This window comes from Diabrotica undecimpunctata, chromosome 1 (genome assembly GCF_040954645.1).
Source record: "Diabrotica undecimpunctata isolate CICGRU chromosome 1, icDiaUnde3, whole genome shotgun sequence".
In the NCBI taxonomy this organism is placed as follows: domain Eukaryota; kingdom Metazoa; phylum Arthropoda; class Insecta; order Coleoptera; family Chrysomelidae; genus Diabrotica; species Diabrotica undecimpunctata.
In genome coordinates this window covers 78673850-78694556 of record NC_092803.1, presented here as the reverse complement: position 1 = coordinate 78694556, position 20707 = coordinate 78673850, and the positions used below count along the sequence as shown (strand labels likewise).

Sequence of the window (20707 nt, the reverse complement as noted above, 5' to 3'; positions counted from 1 at the left end):
GGTAACTTTGGAAGGGCAAATAATTAAATTTATGCAGAAAGATGAGGTGGAAGAAGGAATAAGAGTTGATAGGATATTATTAAAAGAAAATAATGATGTTTATGAAGAAGAAATGTATTTTGATGATAGGGATATGCCCAAAAAGAATGTAAAGAATAATTATTGTAGTGAATATTTAAGGAATGGAAATTTTAAGCAGATGGATACCTACGAGGCGGAGTGCGTTAAATTGGAAGCAAGGAATAATGAGTACATATTGAAGAATAATGTGATTTGTAAAGAAGAAGATATGATAAAAGTTTTAAATTGCCCTGAAAAAATATAAATCAATAGTCATTTCCATATTGCAGCAACACAAGGGACTTGTCAATAAAGAAAATAGAATTGCACAAAATTATATCCATAGTATAAAAGTTAAAGAAGAAAAAGATTTTAAAACAAAATCATACCCAATACCATATAAATACAGAGAAGAAGTAAACAAAACAATTAATAATATGTTAGAAGATGGAATCATTGAGAAGGCAGACACACGTTTTATTAACCCCATAGTAGTAGTACGAAAAAGATCAGGTGAAATCAGGTTATGTTTGGATGCAAGGAATATTAACAAGATTACTGAAAAGCAATTTGAAGCACCAATGAGTATAGATGGAATATTAGGAAGAATTACAGGAATGTCATTTTTCACTAAAATCGATTTACAGCATAGTTTCTGGTTAATACCTCTAGAAAGAAAAAGTAGACAGTATACAGGATTTCAAATAGATGGAGTAGTATATCAATTCAAAGTAGTACCATTTGGACTTCAATCATCTTGAAGTGCTCTATGTAGATGTCTTCATGATATTTTGGATCAATATGAACATTTTGTAATTCACTACATTGATGATATATTAATTTTTTCTAAAACGGCTGAAGATCATGAGAAACACCTAAAAATTATAATAAATAGATTAGACAAAGTTGGACTAAAAATAAATCAAGAAAAATGTACATTTTTTCAAAAAGAAGTCATATATCTTGGTTATAAACTTAACACTAAGGGAATCGAAATGGATCCAGAACGGACACAAGTCATTCAGGAATATAAAACACCACACAATATAAGAACTTTAAGAGGATTTATTGGAATAATTAATTATTATAAAAGGATGATACCAGATCTAAGTATAAAAGAACTTCCATTACTTGAACTACTGAGAAAAGGTGTAAAATGGAGATGGGATCAGAGAAGAGAACTAGCATTCCAAGAGATTAAGAACATTTTTCTGTCAAATTTGAAAATATACTATCCTGACTACACACAGCCATTCATATTAAGAACAGATGCATCAATAGAGAGATTATCAGGGGTATTATTACAAATACATGATGGGGTCGAATACCCAATACAATTCATTTCAAGAATCACAAAGCCACATGAAAAGGGTTACTCAGTTTCAGAATTAGAACTAGCAAGTATAATACACTGTGTCACAAAATTAAGATTTTATTTGTTGGGTAATGAATTTACAATAGAAACAGATCACCAAGCTTTAACGTCTATATTAAATAACAAATATGGAAACAGTAGAATACATCGGTGGAGTCTAATACTTAGTGAATACTGCTTTGAAATCAAATACATTTCTGGAAAATCCAATATAGTGGCAGATGCTTTATCAAGGTTAGAAAATACACCACAAAAAGGGCAGCGAACAATAAAAATTGGATTAAATCAATTAGTAGAAAGTACAGGATTATATTCTAAAGAAGAAATTATAAGAGATCAGATCAATTTGAGTGAAAAACAAAAAGTCCTTAAGAAAGATGGAGTTTATTATAAAATAATAAATGGCATAGAAGTATATGTAATAACTAGAACTTTAGCAAAGAAAATATTGAAAAATTTACATAACAATTATATGCATATTGGTTCAAGAAAGCTATGGATGCTATTTAGGGACAATTATTTTACAAAGAATGACATAAGTATAGCAAAAGAAATTACTACCCAATGCCCAATATGTCAACTAAACAAAGAAAAGAATTTCAAAAACCAGAACACATATAAATCTAATGTTGTATATGAAAAACTAAATACAATTTCCATGGATTTTATTTCAAATTTAGTTCTCAGTCCAACAGAAAAGAAGCATATACTAGTGATAGTTGATTTATATACAAAATTTATTAAACTATATCCCTGCTCTAGAACAAATGTTAAAACATTAAAATTATATATTAATCAATTTTTCGAAGAAATAGGACCATTTAGAAATTGCATAATAGATAATGCTACATATTTTAACAACCAAAAATTTCGGACATTTTGTGAGAAAAAGGGAATCAACATTCATTTTACAAGTATCAGACATCCTCAGGCAAATCCTGCAGAAAGATATATTAAAGAAGTTATAAAATATTTAAGGATACTGTGCCAAAATCAACACGAAACTTGGCAGCAACATATACCACAAGTAGAGTATTTTTTAAATAATACACATAATTTGAATACAGAGGAAGTACCAGAATATTTAATGTTTGGCCATATAGGAAACAGAAAGTGGATTAGTGAATATAATCAGGATATGTTAGAACAAGTAATGCAGAAAGTGAATAACCGAATTAGGAGGAAAGCTGAAAAATATATCAGAAGACAAAATCGAAATATAAAAAAACCGATCACATTTCAAAAAGGAGACCTAGTGTTAATTCGTTCACTTAGAAAAAGTAATGTTAAAGAAAACCGTTGTAAGAAATTACAACCAATGTTTGAAGGTCCATATACAATTGAAAATCAGAATGGACTAAATAGTTATGTGTTAATAGATGCAGAGAACAGACTAAGAGGCATATTTCATATCAACGACATTTTTCAATATCATGAAGAGATTGAATAATGATTTCTATACCTTTAACACAAATATAATAACACTAATAACTTACTGATATATCCATTTTATTCAATAGACTTGATTTGTTAAATGGTAGATGGTAGATTTCATTATTTTGAATCAATTTGACATCATACTTGTTGAATTTTGTATATATGGAAATTAATTTGTACCCTAAAAATCATAATTTGGGGTTAGACACAAAATTGATACTATAATTGCTATAAAAATGTCTTTCTAATATAATAAAGTAAAAAAAAAACTTACCAATTTATATTGATGAAAGTTATTTTGAATGGAAATAATTCCTAGATTTTGTCTATAAATAAACAGAACACAATATCCATTATATTTTTAATTAAGGTTATATTTTATTCTCTCCATTTGACATGACAGTTTGACCATAGAATAGCCGAACTGTGCTCCGTTGTTCTCTGTTTTGACATAGACAGCGAACAGGGATGTATTTAACACATTTTAAATAAAAAAAAATTGATTTATTAAATTTAATAAGGTATGAGAAAATTAATATTTAAAAAAATAATAAGTAAATTATTTATTTTAAATATTATTTTGGGGTATTGATACGATTAGGGTTTATAGAAAATAATTTATAAGTTATATACTACATAATATTAGATATTTGGTTGTTTTAAATAAGTTATATACTAGAGAATTTTATAAAAATTATTTATGTGAGGGCATTTTAAGAAATTAGCATATAATAATTGTAAAAAGTTGTATTTTAGTAGTTATGATTTTGTAGATATTTTTAAGTGAGCCATGTGACTAGGCAACACACTATACCCTCCATTCCTAAGTGTCATTTTAAGAATTTTACGAATATAAGTGGGGTTATATTGTTTGAAATGTGTATTTTATTAAATTAGAGTGTTAGTTACTAATTTGAATGTTTATTCTGATCTGAAAAGCCTAAATGTCAACAAAATTATTAATAGAAAAGAATGGAATTCTCTTGATCAGCGGAGATGGCCATGTTTGCGAAATGGTTTGTTCCAGAAAATTCAGACAAGTATTTAATAGAACTAAATAATACATGATTTCTTACCAGATAGTTCTAGAATATCCAAAAGATATAAATACCCGTGATTTGGATTCAAGATGGCAGTTTATGGAAGTTTTTAGTCAGAAGTCAGGCCAGTTTTATTATGAAAGTTAGTAGTGAAGTAAATTGTTCAGAATTTCAAGAAGTCAGTGAAAAAAGTTTAGTAAGAAATATGAAAGTTAGTTGGAGTCAGTGAATCAGGTACAAATAGTCGAATTGTTTAATATAGTGAGTTAAATGAAGATTAAAAATTATGCATATAATTAATGCACATTTATAATTATACACAAATAATTATTGAAGATTATAAAAGTATATTGGAAGAAATTAAATTATATTATGGTTAGAGATTAGTATAAATCAACTTATAATAATTGGATATTGGTATATTGAAAAGAAGAATAAATATAAATGCTGTTTGCTGGTTTGGTTGGTGGTGTATAAATGCTGGTGAAGAAAACTATATCTTAAATTGGTAGAAGCTGATAATTGGAAAAAGTAATTTCACAAAAAACAAGGATAACTGAAGTACGAAGACATTCAGTGGTGATTAGAATCTATATAGTGGAAAACAGTTCATTTAGGCATTCAGTGAAAGAAAGGTACAAAATTTTGTTAATATAATTTAATTAGTGTTATAACAATTTCAATTTTGAAGATAGTTTGTTTAAATTTAACATTGTCTATAGAATTTAATTAGTTTTATAAGAATATCAATTTAAAGATAGTTTATTTTAAATTTACATTGGCTAGGTTAGATATATATATGTGTGTTTCATAATAGTTATAATAAAGATAATTTAAAAAAGTACTTACAAGCTAATTCTTCGAGAACCGCGATAAAGTACTTACAAGCTAATTCTTTCAGAACCGCGATAAAAACCCTATATATTATTAAAAATACTCATTGCTCATCATTCAAACAAAAAAATACATCATAACAATATATATATACTCTAACAAGAAAACGGTCTTTCATTTTTTTTGCATTATTTAAATGATTTGAAAATTACTAGAAAACATTGACTCGATTTTTGTTATCGTTATATCTAGATGGTTTGCTTTTCAATATTTAAATATTGTCTTCAAATGTAACATATTTTAAAACAACCTTCAAAACGGATAATACGTAGCAGTACAATACAGACTCAGGTAAATAAGGCTACAGTTCAATCAATAATGTTAATAGAGTATTTTACAATTTTATTAAAATAAGAAATCAATTGTCTTTCAAATTGAATTGGGGTTCCCTCTACATAAAGTACTATTATAATTGTAAATGGATGGCATATGAAAAGTAATTTTGTCTCTATCTGTTAAAATTTTTGAAAAACTATGGATAACTTAAAAAATATAAAGTTTTCACATATTCGCTCTCTTAAGGATGAGTGGCGGTACATGTTGAGTTGTCTACGAACTACCTTATTACTTCTTGACTTAGAATTTGTAAATATATTGAGGTTGTCGGTATGTTATAAATAAAAACACTTAATTAAATTATTGCATAAATGTTTCGGCTATTTGCGATTCTTTTTTTTTGGCATAGATTAGGTGTCAATCAGCCAGTTACAACAAGACTAATACCTTAAGCATAAAAATTTAATGACCGTAAAGTCCATAAAATATCAATAACGAACAGCTGAATAATATGCTTTAAGTACTAAAATTAAAATAATATACAAGTTAAATATAGCTTCTTTTCAATCATCAGCATCATCAGTCTGTTCAAAAAACAGTACACTTAATATAATTCAAAATACTTTTTTTGTATTATCTCCTTTTTATCTATATTTACATACAGACCAGATGATGAGGTTCTGAGAGTTCCACAGCAAACTTTTGAGCAGCGATCTACTCAATCCGACAGCTGCTTTGCTATGGACTGTCCAAGTTGCTCACCACAATTTTGCATATACATATATTTTTTTGATAGTAGACACTACACGACACTATTTTGGGTACTTGACAGAAACTTTACTAATGCGTTATAAATTCTCTCATTTCCATTATAATCTAGTAAAATAAGGCAAAAAGGGGAGCAAACCTCGAAATAAAAGATAATAAGCTGAAAATTTGCATACGTCTTTATTTTGATGGTATAAAACTTACCTCAAAAGTCTCATACGTGTCTGCGACTTAAGATATTAAAGTTCAAAGGTCACGAAAATGAGTTTTCTGCAAATATCTCGTTTCCCTTACACTTTATGACATTTAAGGTGGTAAGAAAAATTGTAGAATGGAAAATTCTCTTCAATTTTTGTCTGAAGTACTTTTATGTTCCTTTAACTCTTATTAAGATAGAGCGCAAAGAGTGGGGGACCGCTTACCTGTGTATACGGTAACGCGAAGTCAGCCAGTAGGATTCAATAAATAATAAGTTATATAGTTAATTATTCACATAAAATACTATTATTATTATTAAATTTTTATTATTTATTATTTAATAAACTATATTTATAGATAATAATTATGAAGTATATATTTTTGATATAATATTTATTTTATTTTTAACAAACATACAATATTAAATAAAATACTTTTCGTCCATATTACTACGAATATTGTATCTTGAAATAAAAATCTCTTGTACGGCGGTTGCTGTTTCTGCGAAGCTGTAGCAGATGCTCCTTTGTTATATATGACCTAACAGGTTTTTTTTTAATATGACTTTCTACACACCGTGGCGAATGAGTTTGGGACTTCTATGTATATATGCACAATAGCGGTGGAGGGATATTTCACTTGATGATGGGAATGGTAGGGTAGAGCTATTTCTCTGCGTTAGTATTTCTTTACCGAACTGCTGAATACAATATTTTGCAATTGCAAGAAAGGTTGTGATTCTAATTGCGGATGCAGGAAATCAGGATTGCAATGTACTTTAATTTGTGGGCAGTGTAATGGACAATCATGTCTAAACACTTCATCAACTTCAGATGATTTCAATGAAGAAAGTGAATATGCACCTGATATTCTTGAATATTTTTATTCTGATACTTTAATAAATGAGAATGATAATGATGAATCCGATATTGAGCAGTCAGAGGAAGAAGAAGAAGAAGAAGAAGACGACGAAGAAGAAAATTAAACCAAAAATATTAACCATACATAATAAAAGAATATATATTATATTTGTTACTTTAATAAATCGATTATTGGATTAATAAATAAATATATAATTTAAAAAATAATAAATATGATTTTTTCAGTATTTAATTAAATATAAAAATGATTATTGTTGAATTGTGCACTTGATCTTAATTTATCGTATATACAGCTGTTAAAAATATTATTAAAGTTCATTTGAAATATTTCATTTAATATTGTATGTTTGTTAAAAATAAAATAAATATTATATAAAAAATATATATTTTATAATTATTATCTATAAATATAGTTTATTAAATAATAAATAATAAAAATTTAATGATAATAATAGTATTTTAAGTGAATAATTAACTATATAACTTATTATTTATTGAATCCCACTGGCTGACTTCGCGTTACCGTATACACAGGTAAGCGGTCCCCCACTCGTTGCGCTCTATCTTAAGAAGGGTTGAAGGCACATAAAAGTACTTCAGACAAAAATTGAAGAGAATTTTCCATTCTACCACCTTATTTTTCTTACCACCTTAAATGTCATAAAGTGTAAGGGAAACGAGATATTTGCAGAAAACTCATTTTCGTGACCTTTGACCTTAAATATCTTAAGTCGCGGACACGTGATTATATGAGACTTTTGAGCTAAGTTTTATACCATCAAAATAAAGACGTATGCAAATTTTCAGCTTATTATCTTTCATTCCGAGGTTGCATCCTTATTTTACCGGACTATTAGCTAAGAAACTAAGGATGTTAAACGGGGCATGTATATTAAGATCGTGTAATTGTCTAGAAAATGATAGGCTAAGATTGTAGTGTTTAATTTGTTGGTTTGTACACCATGTTTGTGTTTGCCCAATATATTTTGAAATACAGTCTTCACGAGCTAGTGAATGTCCAAGATGTAATATAAATAACACTGCAATTAATACACAAATCTGGGTCTATACTTGAAGAAATCAATAAAATAATGAAACTGGCTTGGGCATCTTTTGATAAAAATGCAGTTATATTTAACTCCAGGATGCCACTCCACCTAAAGAAAATAGCATTCGATCAGTGTCTATCAATCATGACATGACATTTTGTGGGATAGGGTTAGGCAAAGCTTTATTTCGAAAGGAATGAACATAAAAGTACCCGTTTAGGATCGTTGGATCCTCTTCAGGCTGGAGTTGAATGTGTTGTGTTGGAACGAAACAAAAAAGACCAAAAAACTAGCTGCGGTAGTGGTGTTCTTCAGGTGGAGCATGTTGGAGGCTGTCGAGATGGAGTGACTAATGTGTATGCTTTTTGAGCTAAATGCGACAGAGTGGAGTGTCTAGTTGCTATTATTCCTATAGTCGTTTTTGCGTCTACACCTATTTCAAAACTAGTGTATTGCACTATAATCTTGTTATCGGCTATGTTGGCTAACGGCCAGGCCTCGTCAGCTTTCGAGAGGTGACCTGTCGCAGTTTGCCCAGTGTGAATATGTGTGTGTTAGCTCGACAGTTATGGACGCTAACATTTCGATGTTACTTGACTCTGTCAGTCAACTAGATTTGTCAAGTCCGAGCCCAGATCCCGTGTTAAGTAACGGGGTCTGTTATTTGAGTATAAATGTGTGCGAGTCTGATACGGCAAAGGTGAAAACCATGTTCTCCAGTGACCATTGTTTCTACCAGCCATTTGTGCGTCTGCGACCAACTTCAGAACTAGTGTAGTGCACTAAGATTCTTTTTATTGGTCGCTTTTGCTAACAACCAGGCTTCGTCGGAGTTCGATAGACGGTTTCAGCATTCGCAGGCTTAGGTGAACAAATAGATGCGGCTATTTTCTCAGGAACGGACAAGTATCGTTGAGTAGTGAAATTGGGAAACCGCAAAAAACCAATCTCCCCCTGTCCGGGGTCAGGAAAAAGAATTGTATTAGATGAAGGTTTGATAAGCTAGCGAAGTAGCTTCAAGGATGTCAGCGTATTCACCTGGAAGTTCATCAATGCATGCCTGCATTAGGACAGACGGAATGAAAAGTTTTTTGATTATGGGCCTCCAGGATTTTACGTGACCAAGATAAGAGCAGGAACTTTTTAGGGTGTTTTGGGTGTTGGATGGGGGGCGATTTATTGTTATGAGAGTAAAGTTCCTGTTAAGAGTTTTGATTCTCTCGATGTTTGGGACATTCGTTTCGGTATTGAGAAACACCTGTTTAAAAAGAGATAGGTATATTAGGTCCTCCCTTTATATCGTCGAAATTGCGTTAGTTAAAAATAATAAAAGAGGGGAAGTATAACGTTGCCAAACTTATTGGTTTTATTTGACCTGTTGTCTTTTTAGCATTTGAATAATGTTCTAAGATAATCAAATTTGGGCGAATTTCTCGAGCGAAGTCTCTAACGTCTTTTGCACTATGTGCAGAACAGCCGTCTTGTTGAAACCAAATTTTGTTGAAGTTAATTTAAAGATGTTGAAGTGGAGGAATAATTTAATTTTGTAGTAATTGGAGATATTTGCCTTCAATGAAAAATGGACCAATAATTTAAGGTCTCCCAAAATTCCAGTCCGAACATTCAACTTTTGTGAATCCTACGTACGCACAGACACACTCAAATGCTTATTCTCCTTAGACCAATAACGTACAACGGATGGATTATGTTTCTTGTGAATTGTGAAAGAGTACTCACCTGTAAATAAGATATTTTTCATTATTGTATCAAAATTATACAAAATTGCATCCATTTAAATTAATCGTCAGGAAATATTTATTGAGTTGTCTGCACTTTATAACAATGGTAGTTGTTTCTTTTCGAAATATTTCTCACTGTTTTTGCACTCAAATCAACTTCATCGGCAATTTGTTTACTTGGACACGGCGTCGTTTCAGCCAATGCACAAACTTGAATTTCTCTAATTTCTGGCTCTTAAAGCAGCATTTTTTACATCTGCAATTAGTACAGCCATATTTTTCAAATTGATGAATAATAGCCAATACAGTTTTTTCTATAGGTATTGGAGTATTCTCAAAAGCCATAATAAATAAATTAATAGTTTCTTGTACTGAATTGCCCCCAAAGTACCATTTTGTTATTTGTATCCGTTCTTCTGCTGTACAAACAGTCGACATATCAAATTTTTATCTTCAAACTTACGCGGTTACCTCAAAAAAAAAAAAAAAATACAAAACATAGCGTTCAGTCTGTCTCGTATCCAGTTTACCATTGAAGAGAACGGGCGAATGGCGATGTTGCCAAAATTATCTTGTTTTATTTGAAATTAGGTTACAATTTCGTCAAATAAAAATGCGAATCTGTAAATTTCTCATAGATTTAAGAAATTTTGTACCAGTATTTGTGTCAATTAGTGTTTTATTTTTAATATCATCATCCAGTTTTGAATTGCAATATAACCGCCCCACTGACCGCCTATTTTTTGAATCAATTCAATGTTTTAATTCAAATATGTAATAAGGCAACCCTGCCGCTGTTTCTTACATATATGCTGGATCGGAAATAATCATCTGGCGATCACTAATGGGCATGCATGAGTAATGTGGAGGGGAGACAAAGGGGAAATATAATTGTTATCTTTGTCTATTCGCTAAATATATAATAATATATAATATAATTATATTATAAATAGTCAGAAGGTTGTCCGAGATGTTAGAGAAACACTCTTTTGACTTTTTGTAGAGCTTTCGGAATGGTTTTATTCCTTTTTCAAGACACTGTAATATATATAAAAAAAATGTGTAAATATTTACAAAATATCACAATTCGTCAGTGCAACTTACTAGTCGTTAAGATTATTTAAAATAAACTTTTACACTCAACATTAAAAACACAAATATAAAATATAATAATGGACAATACATTCTAAAAATTTTGGTCAGGATAGTAAAACTTAGTTTATTTCATGACATATTTTGATAGTATGTTTTAACTCTGGTACATAGAGAACAGAAAGAAAAAACAATGTGATTAAAGTGTAATTAGTTGTTATTAATATTGTATTTATTTTTTTTTCTCAAGAAATAAGAGACCCATATTTAGGTAGTTTTGATTTTTAATTATTAACCTGTCTTAATGCAACCAGTTATGCATACAAGAATATTTAGAAGTTAATATTTATTTTATTTTTGATGTTTTTCCAGTAAATAACAATAAATGCTGCTTAATTGATCTATGTCAGACTTTTTATAAATGCAAGATGTACTGGATTTTATGCAACACATTTAAAAGAAAACACGTTTTGCATAATTTTTTTTCTTTTGCCAAAATACAAGAATCCTCGAAGTTAAACTCATGTTTTCGTGTTACTGCATGTTCTGCGAGTGCACATGCATTAATTTTGTTGGTTTTTATGTCACTGCGATTTGAGATCACCCTACTGTGGAAATTACGAGATGATTCTCCGATATAAACGTTGTTGCAATTGCCACACGATATAGAATAAACAACATTCGATGACTCCTGTATTGTGAAAAAATCTTTTGTCTTTTTGTATAACTTCAATACCGTTTTCATATTCTTAGTTGCAATTTTCAAGCCATTAACATTTTTGAAAATTTTCATTAGCTTAGGTGTCAGAACTGGAATGTAGGGTAAGGAACCGTAAGTTATTTTACATGGTATTATTGAAATATTGTTTGTCAATGTCACTTGTCGGACCTCATCGTTATGAGGATTTTGTTTGTTGGAAAGTTGCGAAGGAAAAGGAGAACCAAAAATGAGTTTATTTAAAAGCCTTAAGGGGTAGGAGTTCTCTAGTAGTATAGATCTCAACTTTTTTAGTCCCTTGTCCCTGAAATCGATTTGTGACAAGTTAGTAACCCTAGTTTTTAAGGCCAAAACCAAATTTGTTTTCATCTTGGATGGATGTTGAGAATGAAAATTTATGAAACGGTTACTAAAACAAGGTTTGCGATACCACTCCGTTCTTAGCATGCCTGTAAACTTCAGGTGTGTACATTGGGAGTTAAATGTGTTTAAAACATCAGTTACTTTGTTTTCAGGGACCGATAAAATCAAATCATCTACATATTATCGTTTAATAAAAGGTATGTGAAAAGGTATATTTTCTTTACACGTTGTTATAAGTTCATCCAAAACAAAGTTACATGGTATTGGGGATATTTTACTGCCCGTTGAAGTGCCAAACATTTGTTTGGCACTTAAAAATACCATTGAACAAAAAGATGTTAGAGTCAAATATAAGTGTTATATTCTTATGAAATCATCTAAACTGATCTTGGTATGCGGAGAGATGCTGTTCCAGTGATTTTTGAAGCTGTTCAGAATAGCATCTAGTGGTAACTTTGTAAACAGTGAAACAACGTCTAAACTAATCAATATATAATTATTCGGAACTTTAACATTGTTAATGAAGTTACTAAACGTGAAAGAATCTCTAATATAGAATTCATTGGATTCGTTGTAGGTAATTGTGAGAATATCTGTAAGGTATTTAGCAAGTTTACTATTAGGAGCATGAATGAAAAAGACAATAGGCATCATTAAAATAGTGGGTTTGTGAACTTTAGGCAGTGTATAAAACCTGGGTGCAACTGCATTGTAAATTTTCATGGATTTTGCAACCTCTGTTGTTATGAACTTGGAAGAAGCTAAATCCGAAACCAGCTTCTTTGCTTTTTGTTGTAGGGTGCACACCAGACTGTTCTTAAGTTTGATGTAACTTTTTGTGTCATTCAGTAAACTATTACTTTTTTAAAAAAGGTAAAAGAAATAATAAGTTAGACTTACTCACAATCAATTTAATTTAACTAATCGGACGACCGGTTTCACTTTCTATAATATGCAAAGCATCTTCAGGTCACGATACAAAGTTAAAATGCTGAAAATAATAATCCCATATTAGGGTGTTGTCTAATAAAGATAAAACATAGGTAGGTGATATAAATAATATAAATTACAGTAATTATGCCAATATTACATGTCTGTGGTTTTATAAATGAATAAAATGTTTAAGCAGACAAGGTAAGACCCACAAATTGGTAACATAGTCTATTAAACTGTAATGAATTAATAAATAAACAAATAAATAAACATTACTTACATGCCGGTACTCTATTAATTGATGGTTGAAAGAACATGGTTCAAACTATCTTGGATTGTTGATTGGAGAACTCAGGTCAACTGAGTTAAAGATAAATGGGAGAAATGGAAGAACTGAGATAAATGGGATATGAAAAGGCAACTTATTTAAAGAATCTCTTATTAAATCGTCTAGTACATAATTACATAATATACACGATATACTTGAGCCCATAGGTATGCCAAAAATTTGTTTATAGAATGCATTATCAAAAATCAATACATTAGAATCAAAAATGAATTCTAAAGTGCTTAAAAACGTTTTTTCGTTAATTTTGCAATATATTTCGATTTCATCCCAATGTCTGTTTATACTATCATTAATAATATGTAGTGGTAAATTAGTAAATAAAGATATAACGTCAAAGCTTACTATTATATAATTATTTGGTAGTTGAGAGTTATTGATAAAATTACTTAGTTCAAAGGAATCTTGTATAGAGAAACTATTATCTAAGTTATATGACCTTGTAAGAATATCATTCAAAAATTTTGCTAACTTACTGTTTGGTGAAATAATTGATGATACAATTGGTCTCATTGTTAAGTTAGGTTTATGTACTTTTGGTTGTGCATAAAAGCGTAGTGTGACAGAGTTATATATAGTGAGAGTTGAGGCTTCTTCTTTAGTGATCATTTTTTTATTTTTCAATTCGGTAACTATTTTGTTAGCTTTTTGTTGCAAGGTACTTGTGGGATTGTTCTGTAATTTTTGATAATATTTAGCCACTTTGTACGTAACCATAATAACAATAAAGAGCTAGTTATCAACAACAAAAAATATAATAAACAGAAACTAGTGTCTTTCTGACATAAATCAAACATCAATGTCATAATGAATTTATACAAAATTAAATAAAATTAAAATATTGTACTTACATAACTATATAATTTTAATAAGTTAAGTTTTAATGTTTTATCAATTAAAAAATATAATGGATTAACCTCATGTTGTAAGTTTTTATACTAGTTTTATACAATGTTATTTAATTCTAATTTCATTTTCAAATTGTAGTAATCAATATGTACTTTTTTGTCCAACCACGTAAAAGCACGTAAAAGTTAAATGAATTTCACCTAACGTTTGTTCGCTATTTAGTACCCTCCCACGCTGTCGGTTTCACTACTATTTATACGAGTAGAAGAGCTTTATTAAATTTGCAATACACTTTAAGACTTTCCAAAACGATACATAATATTTTCTTAACTTTAATAATGGAACAAGTTCATATATACATTATTCCCGTTGTGTAACGTTCCCATTAACTATTCTGCCATTTTAAACATTAACGATACGTTGTAAGTTAACATATATGACTGCTAAATTAGAAGAAAGGGAGGTTATTTGTGACGGTTGAGAATTTAATATTACTCGGCTGGCTGTCACCGAGGAAAGTGAGAGGGAAAACCGTTGGAAAATTTTTATTGAGATGAATAATGTTCAGTACATACGAGGACGTTTGTAGAATACATAAACGGGTGGTTCTGTGCTTGGCTGGCTGGTAGCTGGCGTAAAGGCGAATTCGAGTGGTTTTTAAATATTTACTTAGAGATAATGCTCTGGTGTGTAGGCATGGGAAAATGTTAAATTGTTGCACGTAATGTTCAGATATAAAGCAGCTGAGTCTTCTCAATAATTCCTATATTTACATTTGGGAGGTGGATATTTAACGATGCTAGTCATGAATAATTGACTTTAATAATATATATATACATATATATATATATATATATATATATATATATATATATATATATATATATATATATATATATATATATATATATTTGTTGGAACTTTGATTGATCTCCAACAATTGTTCGGGAGAAAGCTTATTAAATTCCTTTCCCCGTGCGTGTACAGTACCAAATATTTTAGGACCATGGACTGTACAAGAGTTTCCTTCGATATAGATAAGCAGACTTCACGGCGATGGTTCAGTATGTGTTTGGTTTTATAGGGGTTTGTACTTAGAGAAAAATAAGCGTAATTAATCGATACTACACATTTAATACCGAGAAAATATTTACAAAGGCACTATTACTAAATAAAGAGTTCGCTTTAATAAATTGTTCATTTTTATACCGGCGTTTTAGGGGCGCGTGACTATAGAGAAAACTTAATGCACTTTTTTTTACCGCACTTTTGACAGTCTGTCAAATACAGTCTGTCGCATAAGATAAAATTCAACATTTGTGGAAACGAAAAATAAACTGAAATTAATATAAAATGTTGTTTTTACAACATACTCGCCCCCGTTGAAGCGCTGGCTTTAACACAAATAAACAGATTATATTATGCCAAGAGAGCATGCGGAAGAAAAAATACATTACAATTATCATCTTATACTAACTTAAATTAAATCGTCATTGGGTAGAGGACACAATTTTGTAATAGAGCGCTTGAAGACTCCATCTTTAGTTTTCACCGAGGCAATTCTTACTCTCCCATCTTTTCCGGGAAAGACCTCAATAAATCTTGCTAGTACCCAATGAAGAGGAGGAGTGTTGTCTTCAATGAGCAAAACGAGATCGTTAGGTTCTAGGTTTTAATGAGGGAGAAACCATTTAGGGCGATTTTGAAGTCTATTCAAGTAGTCGATAGACCATTTTTTCCAAAACACTTGTTGGAGTTTGGACAAATGTTGCCATAAATTCAATCTGTTTTCAGGAATGTGGATCACATCTTTTTCAGGAAAGGACGTAAGAGATTGTCCAATCAAGAAGTGTCCAGGAGTAAGATACGTAAAATCGGAGGGGTTATTTGAAAGGGAGCAAAGAGGCCGGGAGTTGAGCACAGCTTCAATTTGACCGAGAACTGTAGTGAATTCTTCGAACGTAAGCTTAACATTGCCAAGGAGCCTACGCATATGATGCTTTGCGCTCTTTATAGCACTTTCCCAAATACCACCATGGTGAGGGGCTCGAGGAACTATAGTTTTCCAGCGAATATGAGATGAGGCCAAAAATTCCTTAATAGAACGAGAGCTTTCCTTTTCCTTGAAAAACTTATAGAGTTTAAACAGCTGGTTGCGAACACCAAGAAAGTTCGTGGCGTTGTCACTGAATATTGTTTGAGGGAGGCCTCTATGGCTAATAAAGCGTTTTAGAGCGAGAAGAAACGTCTCCGTAGAGAGGCCGGAAACGACTTCAATATGAACAGCTCGAGTCGACAAGCAAACGAAAAGAGCAATATACGATTTTAATAAAGGAGCCTTACGAAGGTTGGAAGACTTTATCTGAAAGGGGCCGCCAAAATCTAATCTGACGTGAGCGAACACTCGAGAGGAGTTTAAACGTTCTTTTGGTAGATCTGCCATGATCTGGGTAGCGGGTTTGGCACGAAACTTAAAACAAACCATACATTGGTGAGTGACCTTCTTGACTTCTCGTAGTCCATTTAAAGGCCAATATTTGAGACGAATTTGTGACAAAGTATTTTGAGGACCTGAGTGACAGAGTCTGACATGTTCTCTGTGGAGGATGAGACGAACTACACGATTTTTTGAGGGGAGGAGAAGAGGGTATCTTTGATCAAAGGTAACGTCTGAGTTTCTGAGGCGACCTCCCACCCGGAGCATTTCATTCTCATCCAAAAAGGGATTTAGGGGTAAAAGACACTTATTAGATAGAGTTTTACCTTTCTTAAGCTCAGAAATCTCACTCGAGAAGTTGGAATACTGAAGCATCTTAATAATCTTAAGTTCAGCGTTTTGAAGTTCGCTGACTTCAAGGGTATTAGTTAACTTGCGAGAAAGCGGTTTAGCATTATTAGCAAATCTAAACATATAGGCTAAAGTTCTTACAAACTTTGAAAAATTGGAGAACCTATCAGAAAGTGAGGTGAAGAAATCTATTTGATCATTTCGAGCGTGGAGAATGATTTTCCTTTCTTCAGGCAACTTGGAAGTATACCCCTTTGGGTTGTATTTCAATAAATCCAACCGAAGTTGATTTAAAAATGGAGGACCATGAAACCATAAGGACGAATTTATTAATTCAGAGGGTAGCATTCCTCGGGAGAGTATGTCGGCAGGATTCTCTTTGGATCATACGTGCCTCCAGTGAGCATTAGGAGAATTATCTAAAATTTGTGCAACCCTATTTGCTACAAATTGGGTCCAACGAGAAGGATGTGAACGAAGCCAAGCGAGAACAATTTCTGAATCCGACCACATATTTATAGAGTCTAATTGAAATAACTTTTCTTTAACAATATTAGCAATCTTTGCTGTGGGTTTACTACACAATAGAGCACCCATGAGTTCCAATCTTGGAAGGGTCAAGGGTTTTAACGGAGCAACGCGACTCTTAGATGCTAGAAGGGAACAAGACACCTGTTCTGATTTATAGGTCACACGTAAGTAGATACAAGCTCCATAAGCCTTAAAACTTGCATCTGAGAATGAGTGAATCTCAACACCAGTGATTTCTTGACTTAAAAAGAGACATCTAGGTATACTTAAGTCCTTAAAATGAGAGAGACTGCTAATAAAACTTAGCCATTCATGTAACGTATCTGCGTCAATGGTATCGTTCCAACTGATTTTGGAAATCCAAATATTTTGCATTATAAGCTTAGCGACAACTGTAACGGGATTAATAAGACCTTGAGGATCAAATATTTGGGCAATCATTGACAGTACTTCTCTCTTAGTGTATGAGTTTTTTAGGGTGAAATCTGGAAGAGAGATTGAAAACGTGTCAAGAACAGGATTCCAGCATAAACCTAAAACCTTATTAGAGCAATTATCTGGAGCTATGACATAAGAAGAGTTTGAAGAGAGAGAAGAAATGTTTTTTAGAAACGAGTCCGAGTTAGAACACCATTTATGTAGAAAAATACATGCTGTTCCAAGTAAACTAGTTAATTCCTTGTGAGCTTTGAGGAGAGTTTGCTCATCATTAGCACCGTAGAGAATGTCATCAATATAACAATTATTTTGAAGAGCGTCACTGGCCAGGGGATATTCAGTTTGATGAGTATTTGCCAGTTCCATTAAACAGCGAGTACTCTGAAAACTGGCGCTTTTAGTTCCATATGTAACTGTTTGCAATTCCAGGCACTCAATATCTTTTTCCGGGGAGTCACGCCAAAGTATGTTTAACAGAAAGGTTTGATCAGGATTGATTTTAACCTGTCTGTACATCTTTTGTATATCAATTGTGAAAACAAAGGAATATAATCGAAAGCGTAGCAAAATATCAAAAAGTTCCGGTTGAAGAGTGGGACCTTTGAGTAGGATATCATTTAACGAGTAACTACTATAGCTTTTCATCGAACCATCGAAAACAACCCTAAGTTTTGTTGTTAACGATTCTTCCTTTACTACACAGTGATGCGGGAGAAAATATTTATTTTCTAAATTTTCATTAGTAAGAGAGAGAGGGACTATTCTAGCATGTTCGAGAAAAAGATATTCACTAATGAACGACTTATATTGAGCGTATGTATTTTCATTTTTTAAGAGCCTATTTTCTAAATTAATAAATCTCTTTAAAGCTACTTTAAAAGATTCACCTAATTTTTTATTTCAAAAAATTGTTGAATCAATTTATCTAAATTATTCTCTTCGGATTCGGACTGAACAAAGAGAGAAACATTTGACTGAGAAATAGCCAAGTTTGAACTCCGATGAAAGACATGAGGGGGAATAGTACCAAAAATAACATAACCTAAGTGGGTATTCTGAAGAATGGGAAGATTCTTTCCTAAACGAATGAATCCATCAGTCAATAATTCGATATAGATGTCGCCAGCTAGAAGCAAATCAATTTTACCGGGAACAGAGTACGAGGGATCTGCGAGAGTGAGATTAGGTGGAACATTTATTTTGCTTCTATCTAGGGTAGCTTTAGGAAGCCTACAGGTTATACTATCAAGTACAGCAAAAGAAGTTTTGAAACTTCTATCCTTCACATTATAGGGAAAAAATTCTATGTTAATCATTTGATTTGACATTGAGGTGTTTTCGGATATGGTTGATATCTGTAACTGTTTAAAATAAGGGGTGAGGTTTAACTTCTCAACCAAATCACGAGAAATGAACGAATGTTGACTCCCATTATCTAGGAGCGCCCTGGCATGCATAGGTCTGCCATCTTTAGAATACACTGTCACTAAAGCGGTGGCCAACAATACATCAGTTTTAACTGATAAAGCAGAGAGAGAAGTGGCTGTATGAGAATCTGCAGTGTTTTGTACTTCTAAAGGAGGTATAAACGAACTGGTAGAAGCTTCATTTTGGGTATGAGCATTATAAGAAGGCGGAGTAGATACGTGAGCACGACTGGAAGAACCTTGAAAATGTTTGGGAGCTTGAGCGTTGCGATCAATAGAGGAAGATTGCCTATTCGTGTTCCTTTTTTCATAGGAAGAGACATTTTCCGAGGTACTATGCAAGAGCGAATGATGTCTTTTCTTACATATACTACATGAGCGTGAAGAGTTGCAATCTTGAGAAAAATGTTTATTACCCAAACAATTCCAACAAAGTTTCTTACCTTTTACAAAATTAAATCTTTCCTGTAAAGAGAGACATTTAAAATCATTACACTGATAAATTTTATGAGAATTACTTTTACAACATATACAATTAGTATCCGAAAACGAGTTTGTTTGTAAATTAACTGATGAAAACAAAGATGTTTTTAATTGAGGTTTATTAAATTTTTTATCATTATCAGAAACGTTTAATTTTTCTTGTATATCACATTTTTTCTCGAGAAAACTAAAAAACTGTGAGAGAGTAGGTAAAGCCTTTGAATCTATTTCATACTCAAATGACCTATGCGTCGCGAAATCTAATTTTTGTAAAAATACTTCGATCAATAGTAAATCCCAATGTTCGATAGGTACAGACATATTTTTAAGAGAAAGTAAAGTTTGTTTACAAAGAGTTAAAAATTCTCGTAATGATTTTGCGTTACTTTTAGCTAAAGATGGAGCCTTTAACAATTTTTGGATGTGTAAACTAATCACACGCGATTTATTTTCGTATCTATTCTTAAGCGTGTCCAAAGCGATCCGGAAATTTTCTTCTACAACTTCTATATTTTCTATCAAATGTAAAGGTTCATTTTTTAAGAAAGATTTCAGATATATAAATTTTTGCACATTGTTTAGCTCTACATTATTGATTATTAGCGTTTCAAATAGCTGATAAAACGCGTTCCAATCGGCGAAGTTTCCTGAGAATACCTGCATCGTAATTTCCGGCAACCTAACCTTAGCAGTGGCTACAGTTGGTGGAGTATCGTTTGAGATGAGCGAGTGGGAGGGTAACTTTAAAGCTTCCATCTTATGCTGCAGTCCAGCTAGTGTAGAAAAGTATTTTTCCTCCATCAGTACCCTGTCTTCTGTTTCAGAATCGGTTTCATCGATTACTTCAATCTGATCCATCACGTCTTCATATTTCAGATAACATGTTTTCAATTCGGTGTGTCTGAGTTGAAACTGGAGACCGTCAGTTTCTGCATCTGCGTTTTCTAGTAACCAGTTCGCTATTCTGGTAATCTTGGCCTTCAGTGGTTTTCTCTTCTTCTTGAGATCTTCCATTTTGACTT

General features: G+C 31.8%; 3 protein-coding genes across 7 annotated transcripts in view; 1 reads left to right on the top strand and 2 right to left on the bottom strand.

Moving 5' to 3' along the window:
* The window catches only part of LOC140439400 (uncharacterized), a 743908-nt gene that overhangs the window by 150970 nt on the left and 572231 nt on the right, over nucleotides 1–20707 (top strand). The window lies entirely within an intron of this gene.
* Nucleotides 15691–17154, bottom strand: LOC140432482 (uncharacterized). Its single transcript, XM_072520399.1, has one exon. It carries the CDS (start codon nucleotides 17152–17154, stop codon nucleotides 15691–15693), a length of 1464 nt encoding a protein of 487 aa, XP_072376500.1.
* Nucleotides 17191–18291, bottom strand: LOC140432473 (uncharacterized). Its single transcript, XM_072520388.1, has one exon. It carries the CDS (start codon nucleotides 18289–18291, stop codon nucleotides 17191–17193), a length of 1101 nt encoding a protein of 366 aa, XP_072376489.1.